Source organism: Lampetra planeri, chromosome 38 (genome assembly GCF_965212315.1).
Source record: "Lampetra planeri chromosome 38, kcLamPlan1.2.h2, whole genome shotgun sequence".
NCBI lineage: Eukaryota > Metazoa > Chordata > Hyperoartia > Petromyzontiformes > Petromyzontidae > Lampetra > Lampetra planeri.
This window is the reverse complement of record NC_136144.1, coordinates 7536908-7546469: the sequence shown is the minus strand read 5'-3', so window position 1 is coordinate 7546469 and position 9562 is coordinate 7536908. Positions and strand designations below refer to the sequence as shown.

General features: G+C 44.4%; 1 protein-coding gene across 1 annotated transcript; it reads left to right on the top strand.

Moving 5' to 3' along the window:
• The first annotated feature begins 1223 nt into the window (after positions 1-1223).
• On the top strand, positions 1224-6289 carry FBXL12 (F-box and leucine rich repeat protein 12). Its single transcript, XM_078612293.1, has 4 exons — positions 1224-1394; positions 2738-2810; positions 3879-4282; positions 5046-6289. Exons 1-4 carry the CDS (start codon positions 1264-1266, stop codon positions 5476-5478), a joined length of 1041 nt encoding a protein of 346 aa, XP_078468419.1. The 5' UTR covers positions 1224-1263; the 3' UTR covers positions 5479-6289.
• The last annotated feature ends 3273 nt before the right edge of the window (positions 6290-9562 follow it).

Here is a 9562-nt window from a genome sequence, read left to right as displayed (position 1 = left end):
AAACAGAGCAATGTAATACAATACACTATTAGACATTATTGTAAAACATAAATAAAAAGTCATCCCATGTGTTAGTGAATGTTTTAATATTTTAGGCAGGAAATGGAAGGAAATTCGTTTTAAAATTTAGCTTATTTTTTTCTGGGGGGCGACCCCCACACCCCCTGGAAGATTTGGTCCTCCCCAATGTTGACTCCATGGCTACGGCCTTGGCTTTACACATCTCGTCTCAACACTTTTAAAAGGGCAAACCCGTGTGGTATAAACTATCCCAATGGGCCACAAGGGGACGCAGCACCTGGCCTGTTAAATTGGAATTCGTTTTCCAGTAGGTGGCGATGATGATGGCTGTGGACATTTTATTGTAATTTGGCGAATTTAGACATCTGACGCCGGCACACAATGGGCCTGCTCTCGATGTGAACACCGTAATAGTGAGTTTAACACTACTCTGCTCTGCTCGAATGGCATAATGGGTATCTTTAACGCCCCCTGTGAAGCAGACGGCGTGTATTATTGCGGTTATTACATTTAGAAACATGCGTTGAGAGTATTTACAATTATCTTGCTGCTATGAATGTCCAAATGGTGGGCCACTTTGCTGAGCTATCATTTGTGGCCAGGTCACTTGCTGAAAAATAAGTGAATACATCATTGGCCTTTGCCTGGTAGGATGGTTTAAATTTCGATTTAAAGCTTTCGTGACTGCAGGGATTCATCTTCTTGTTTTTTTCGGTAAAGTCACGTAGAAGGGAAATAATTATTTTATTATTTCCCTTCTACGTGACCTTATTTATTGGTCACCCCATGTTCCTTATACATCTCAACGTACAAGGGAGAAACACAAATAGATTAAACAAAATTGCCCGTATTGAAACGGCTGTATTCCGTATGGACCTGAAAACTCAATTTCCCTGTACAATAATACGGGGTAAGGGGCCGTCCATAAATGACGTCACGCACCTCGGGGTGGGGGGGTTGTCAGACATTTGTGACGATGGTGATGAGGGGGGGGGGGTGAGAAATGTGACGTCACATCCCCGGTGTTTTACACGGGACGTGACGTCATCGTCGTTTACGCTAGACGTGACGTCTCGTCGTCTTAGCTAGGCTTGACGTCACGTAGTTTACCATAGACGTTACGTCACGTCGTTATAGCTGGACGTGACGTTGTTTACGCTGGACGTGACGTTACGTTGTTTACGATGGACATGACGTCACGGCGGCGTCGTCCGGCCGTTGTGAGAAGGCACACAGGAGGCGATGGAGGAGGAGGAGGCCGACGCCGCCGCCGCCTCCGCCTCCGCCTCGGCCGGGCTCAACGACCTCCCCGAGGCGGTGCTCCTCCACATCTTCGGCTTCTTGTCGGTCGGCGAGGTGCTACGAGTCAACAGGTGTCGTGTGTTCTCCACGCGCCGCCGCGGGGCCAGACAAATATCACCGCTGAGTGAAGGCCCTCCTGCCTCCTCCCCCCCATCACCACCACCAAAGCCACAATCCTCTGAAGCACCCAACAATCCTGCGACGTTGTCGTGATCCACCCACCTACACGGAGCCCCTGTGCCACGTGAACTCACCATATCGCCGTGTATCTCTTCGGTGGATGTTCTATAACAATATCCTTGAGACTGGACGCGTTCCATGTTTTTTTACACGATTTCATTTAACTCGCTCTGTCTGTTGTTGTCGTTGTTGTCGTTGATGTCGTTGTTGTTGTGTCCTCAAATATTGTAACTCAATTTTGAACTCACTTCCCAATGTGGTATCGACTGCAAATTTGGTATAATTGTGTCATACTGATGACAATACTGTATTCTAGCATTCAAAATGAACAAAACATATTTATTTTAAACAATGTTTTTTATTTAAAGCTTTCGTGACTGCAGGGATGCATGTTCTTGGTTTTTTAGGTAAAGTCACGTAGAAGGGAAATAATACAATTTGAAAATGTTCTTGCTGTGGATTTCACACCTGATGATTGCTTGTGTTGCAGTCGAAACGTCGTGAGAATTTGTATTTTTTATATTTTTATTATTTCCCTTCTACGTGACTTTACCGAAAGAACCAAGAATATGTTTCATGTTATGTTTCGGCTTGGGTCTAATTGTCCACGGTCCCCTACGTTATGCCAAGTTTCGGGGCCACTTCCTGGAGTCGTGGAGTTCTGCCATTACTAGTACATTTCATAAAAGCGTTTTTTTTTTAAGTTTTTTTTAATGTTACTTTTTTTGTTGTGCTGAGTTGGTATTCCTTCCCTCGCCTGGTATGCAGGTGGTCGTATGCTGTATTTGGAATTTGCTGTCTCTCTCCCCCCTGTGGTTCGCGTGGATTTTTCTCTGGGTTCTCCGGGTTTTCTCCTCGACATTTATAAACATGCGGTTTAGAATGTTTACTTTGGCTGTGGTAAATTTACACACGATGAGCCATCATTTTTGGCCAGGTCGCTTTTGAAAAGTGAACTTAGAAGTGGCTATGTGGTGTCTGCTTTCACTTAGTCCGTTCTTAAACACAAAGGGGTTATGCGTCTCTGCGAGAGATCCATATGGATATATTGGGAATGTGGAATTTCCACCACTTAGTCGGAAATATAAGTGCTGACCCATTAGTCGTGTTTACAAGCAGAATTGGACATTTAAATGATGTTATTTTGAATATATGGTTTCATAAAGCACGGAATTACAAATGACTTTCTGGAATTAATACATCGTTTTGAATCTGTATGTTTCTGTATCATCAGAGTCTGCAAATTTTGGCGTAGACTCGCACGCGACAGATGTCTATGGAAGAATGTGGACTTAACACCCTATAAGGTGAGTGTATTTAATTAGAACACTAAAATAAAAGGTAATGGTGCAGCCTTGCACATTTATTTCTCACACCACGTTGGCGGAAGGGTGTCCACTACAGAGAGCTCACGAGCAGACCTACAGGATATTTTGTCCTATACTGGGCAGACGTCTTGGAAGATACAAATACTAAAAATAGTGATACATCTTAATGGACCAGCCCTTTGTCAGTCCACATTGGATACAAGCCTAACCACACCATGTCGATCGTGAAGATTGATCAACCATATTTCACTCAGCTGGTCAGTGTGAGTTGATGTGTCAACATCACCACTGGGGAAACATTGGTGCCAGCCACCCACCCCCTGATGTGCCATGACAGCTTTCATAGGTGCTTGCTCTCAGAATTTTCTCCAACAGTCTGTTAAGGCTATACGAGGGATCTTTGTCTTTGTGAGATCAGATTTTTATAACTTTGTTGACACTGCAAAATTTGAAGGCCCATCTTACTCTCTAGAGCATCTTATAATCGTGGAATACGCTGTTGGTCCCTTGCGAATGTGACTTATCTTCCGTCTTGGGTTCTCACCTTGTTAAACGAAATAAATATTTTTTGGGTCTTTCGATAAAGTCACGTAGATAGGTTCAAAGAAAATAACAAAAAACTACGACGTTTCGATTGCAACACAAGCGGTTGTCATCAGCCCTTTAATTGGTGGAAACCCACTGCCAATCGCGGTCGCTGCCCATCACTTACATTAACATCAGCTGCCCCACCCATGCTGCTGACATTTGGGCTACGCCCATTTTAAACCTTTATAAACAGTTTGCCTTAAGAAGCTAACCCCTCTTTTCCTGATGACGAACGTTTGTGTTGCGATCGAAACGTCAAAGTTTTTGTTATTTTCTTTTAACCTATCTACGTGACTTTACCGAAAGACCCAAAGAATATGAATTTCTGCAGTCACGAAAGCTTTAAGTCAAGATTGAAACGAAATAAAGTTTGAACTGGAAACATCACACGGCCACGTTGCACGTTTTACATCCCACGGCTCCGTCACAGCCGCGTCTCGCCTGATCCCCGCCACACAGCTGGACGCGCGCACACTGCGCCAGGTGCTCCGCCGGCATGGCTCGGCGGCCCTGCACTCGCTCAGCTTGCGCAGCTCCCTGCTGCACCGCCAGAACTCCCGCCGCCACTTCCTCACGGATGCTGTTCTGCGGGAGGTGGGCCGCTCGAGCCCCAGCCTGCACACGCTCGATGTTTCGCACGCCAATCTGCGCCACCTCTCGTTCGCCATGCTGCCCGCGTCGCTGCGCACGCTGCGCCTCAGCATGTGCGAGATGCCACGCGACTGGCTGAGCCGCTGTGACTCGGTGGGGCCTAGGCTCACGTGCCTGGAGGTCGCCAACGTCCCGTCGTTCAGCAACGACGCGCTGGTGGATGCCGCACGTGGCCTGCCGCTGACGGCGCTGTCGCTGAGCCTCGCGTACCGGTGCGTTACGCGCGCATGACGGGGACGTGCGCGCGTGTGTGCAAGTGTATGTGCCGTGCCGGGCTTCATAGGTGCTCGCTAACAGGAATTCTAGACTTAGTTACGTGATGTCACCTTTCTAGGGCTGTTTGACATTCTATTTTGTACAAATTTGAAAAGATAATTATAAATAGTTCTTACACTTTTTGTAAATGATGAGAAACTCGTCAGATAGAAAAGTGCGTGCAGTTTGGAAATAAATGAACAATAATACGTACAACAGGTGATTTATAGAAGTAACCTGACCCCAATGATAGCTCAAGGAAGGGGCCTATCATGTGGAAATGTATAGCAGCCAAATGTATAATGTGCACAGCCTTGATTCAGATCACCAACTTGGAAGGGTCAAAATTGTGGCTATTATTAGTTTAGACAGCAGTAGAATGAGACAACTGTTTACCGGTTTCCTCCTCATTAGGAATCATCAGTTAAGCTTATCCATCATTACGTGAGGATCCCTTGTAGTCCTGGAGCATAGACGATATTTCACCTGTTGCTTACACCTGAGATGGCACAACTATAGTTTCCAATTTATATTCCGTGGCTAATAACAGTGCATCATGTGGTAACCGTTTGAAAGGAGTGGGTTATCAAATAATTAACTTATTCACCATGTAGATAAATTGGTTCTAATAATGTTTTGCTTCCTTACATGGTACCAATATCTTGCTTTAGCCCATAAGACTATTAAGGACAACACTTTGGGTCGGTGTGTCGTGAGCAGAGTGACGGACAACGGGCTACATGCCTCGTGCGAGAACTTTGGGGCTCTGCAACGGCTGCGTCTGAGCCAGGGCAGCATCACTGACCTCGGCCTGCACCACATCTGCCGGCACATGCCCGCCCTTCGCAAGCTCGAGCTGTTCCGATCAAACAAGCTGACCGACGCGGGCCTGGCCTGCTTCGGCCGCAGCCTGCCCCTCCTCTCCACGCTCGTGCTCTCTGGCTGCGCATTCACCGCAAAGGGCATTGGGCAGGCGTGTCGGGAACTGCCTGCCCTGCGACGACTCGATTTGGCCGAGCTGCAGCTGACGGAGCAGGAGGCGGAGCAGATCCGCAGAACGTTGCCCAAGTGCAACATTGTCTTGCGGGAGCCTCCAGAAAGAAACCCGCCCGGCGGTTTGCTGCAAGCGCAGGTGTTTGTCGGCAGGAATTAAAGACCCGTGAACAATGTGAAAGCGTGATACTACGGAAATATAATCGTACTAACAACAAAAAACAAGCTTGTATATCGCCTTTCACTGCAAGTTATACCAAGGTACATTACCATGTCCGCGGAATATAAAACTACAAAATGTTAAAATATGATGTATCCCATTCATCGTATGAAGGCGTGAATTGAATGGAAGTAAAAAGCAATTGGTTTCTCAGGCCACTGCTGGAAATAAGGCCTCAACTAGAGGAAATTAGAGAGAGCTCTTCGAGAAAATATTTGTTTTACTCTTCCAAGCTTGAAAAGGATGTCTACATAAAAAAAAATATGCCAAAACCACCTGTGCTATTATTAAAATGAACGTATTTGGGTATCTGTCCGGTGGGTCTCTGCCTAGACACTAGATGGTTCTTTGTAATGCTATGTTGGGGAATTATTTACCGTCTTTGGGCCACATACTCTTAGCATTGGGCTGAGTGAAAACCAAATTTTCACGGTGCGCATTTTTGCAGTTGGTGGCTGGACCGAAACTATCAAATGTCTGCGCAGGAGAATCTGGTTTAGCTCAAGATGTGAATGCAAGATCATAGCAGTGATTACTCTGATATTGTATGTATGTCCATAAATCACTCGACCTCTGAAAAGTTGGTTATTTTGATAGTTATTAAGAGGCTGGGTTAGGTTGTACTTGGAGGCCACCTTTTGGAAAAAATACCTGATATGTGCATAACAATCTCCAGAAATACTGCAATTGTAATACTTTCAAGTTAAGCACATTTTTGAGGTCTACTGCAAATAAAATTCAAAAAAACTTACGCTGTTGCCTACTTTGAAGCGTTTTATTCCATGAGGTCTTACAGTGAAGACTTTTAAAACGTGTAATCTCATGACTACATAGCACAAGACAATCATGTATCCTACTTAGTGGGAGGTCATGTTAAAAATATTCTCTGATTTACGTAAGCTAGCTGTAGTAGAATAGAAATGTTAAAATTATAACACCTTTCAGAATGATGGGTTTGGGTTGAGATTGGTGGGACGCAGGATGCAGGAGAGCAGGATACCAAAATCGACACCGGAGTAGCATCAAGAAATCGGTGACTAACGGAAAGACCTAAAGTTAGGAAGGTGATGGTGGTGATGAAAAAGAGTGGCCTATGGCAGACGTGACAACTGTAACAAAAGGAAGACTTAAAGCCACGTGGTGGTGGTGATGAGCCTGTAAGAGTTGTCCCCGAAAGACTGTCAACTGAAACAAGGGGAAGACCTAAAGGTGGTCATGAGGGTTGAAAATCAGACATTTTAACTATGCAACAGCTGATTTAAAGCTTTCATGACTGCAGGGATTCATATTCTTGGTTCTTTCGGTAAAGTCACGTAGAAGGGAAATAATAAAAATATAAAACAATAAAAATTATCACGACGTTTCGACTGCAACACAAGCAATCATCATCATGTGTGAAATCCACAGCAAGAAAATTTGAAAAAAGTGGCGTTTTTTTCTTAACGTCAGCACCACGGACAGCGATTTGGCAGTTGGTCATATGGAGAGTCCATCTATGTGGATTTCATACCTGATGATGATTGCTTGTGTTGCAGTCGAAACGTCGTGAGAATGTTATTGTTTTATATTTTTATTATTTCCCTTCTACGTGACTTTACCAAAAGAACCAAGAATATGCAACAGCTGTGAGGTCTAGCAGAAGTGATCGCAAGGTTCAATTTCATCAACATTGTGACGATCCCTGAATGTTTTTGTCAACACCTCCAGAAAACATGTTGGTATTGTGCACCATTGACTAAAATAGGCCAATTAAATAAATTCCTCATATGCTATACTTTGACAGTTCCATATAGCCACCGCTAATTTTAGTTGAAAAAGTATAGTATTTAAGAATAGGCTTGGGCATTATGGATTAGAGCAGTGGTTCACAGGCTTTGGTCCGTGAACCACTGGTGTGTTATCCTCAAGGCCGTGTGAGGTGGCCTGTGGAACTGTTGCAGATTTTTTTTTTTCACAACGCATAATTTTCACTGCGCAGTCCATGGATCGACTTTGGTAATCACTGGAGTAGGTGTGGAATGTACTGGCTGCTGCTTATTCAAAAGGTGAATTATTTCCGGAATGTTGTATCCCAGAGAAAACGTCCTTTGTAATGCAGGGTTTTATGGTATTCATTGCCACTTTCTGCCATGGCAGAAGCTCAATGTAAACCCAATAATTTAGAATTACAATTGGTAACTATAACAGTACTACAATATTCTGCATTGATGTTCTTGCTTCAGGTGATGGTATTTTTCTACGAAATGTATATAAATTCAGTGCATATTTCACCCATTTGGTGTCACAGACGTAAGGGTGAATTAAAAGGTGAAATGTTTTACATCCATTTTATCTGTGGATAAGATATTGTAGGATTAGCATTCAGTATATTCGGCAAACTCTTCCGGTTAACCGCTATCTCAGCAAAACTGGGCTGCCGCTTTGTACTAACCTCATGGAAATAGTCGTCGATTAGTTCCACACTTTTCTCGCAGTGACCTCAAATTGTTTTGAACCGACATGTAATGCACAGCGCGCGCCAAAGCGACCGGCGAAATGTCCGAAAAGGTGCGATGGCCTCACAACATATTCTTTGGGTCTTTCGGTAAAGTCACGTAGATAGGTTCCAAGAAAATAACAAAAAAGAATACATTGTTCTTTTATTTGAACCTATCTACGTGACTTTACCGAAAGACCCAAAGAATATGAATTCCTGCAGCCACGAAAGCTTTAAGTGAAGGTTTCACAACAGTTGTTGACGGACATACGCATCATCGGCAGGGGGCACAGACACACTTTATGAAGGTCCCACCAGCGAATGGATCCCCCGGTGGTTATTGGCGATATTACAGATTCGGATCCACGCAGTTTGCTCCCAACTTTTTCACGGATAAAAAGGAGTTCATACTGTACAAAAATTATATTGATTCCATAAGGGTTTTTTTTGGGGTTGGAGCAGGGGGCGTTTATATCACGTAAATATAAATGTGTTGTTAAACCCACCACCACCCGACACAAGCCAATTAGTAAGGTTTGGCATGTTTTGCTTATGTGACAAAACTTGCTAATTGGCTGTGTCGGGTGGTGGCGAACTTAACGACGCATTTATATTTACGCGATCTAACCCATAAAAACAACCTCATGGATAATATCGGTTGCGATAGCCTACGTGTTTAACTGATTACATAAAATCTATGCAACCTATTGGCTAGTGACTCGGTTCAAAGTCTTACGGTTCGCGAGCTACGGTGTGTGTTTAAAGATGTTTAAGGTAGACAAATGCGCGCTCGAATATACCCTGATTTTTCTACAAAATGTGTGAGCCCAATCTAAAAATGTTTGGGCGGGGGTGTCATGATACCCCTAACACCCATTGACTGAACCTCTGGTCATCAGTATTTCATCACATAGCAGGTTTCAGTGACTGGCGGTCGTCATTGCTGTTTAAATACCACTCTCGACTCTTGATCATTTCAGTGAGCTTCACATTTCATCCATGCATTTCACAACGGATGCTGCACACTGCCACCTCACGCCACGGTCTTAGCGGTGGGCAATGAGGGATGCTTCCCAGACTGCAAAGTTGCAGACAGGTGCTAAAAATGTACGAGCACAGAGGACTGTTACGTTTTAAACCGAATGCCTCTGATAGAGTCTCATACGCGCATGCAAAAGTCCAGGCTCCCAGTGACTTATTACACGTTTCTGCAGTTAAAATGTTGCTTTGCCGAAGAAATACGTTGTCTCGGAACAGAGAAATGATGCATGCTGTGGCCAAATTGGGGAGCAGGACAACGTTATTTTTGGGGCAGGGATTTATCTCCCATAATTCTTGTCAATGTTACGGAAAACATTTTTTAGTGTAATCAGCATGTCATCGGGCGAAGTGTCCAATCGGATCGCTCACAGAACGGTGCAACACTTCGTGTTAGAGAAGAGACCACGGAAGCGGATCTCACAGAGTTAGCTCCCCGAGGTACTATCAATTGAGCTCTGGTCCACACACAGTAGAGGGCAGAACTTACCACTCGCTCTTTAATAACAG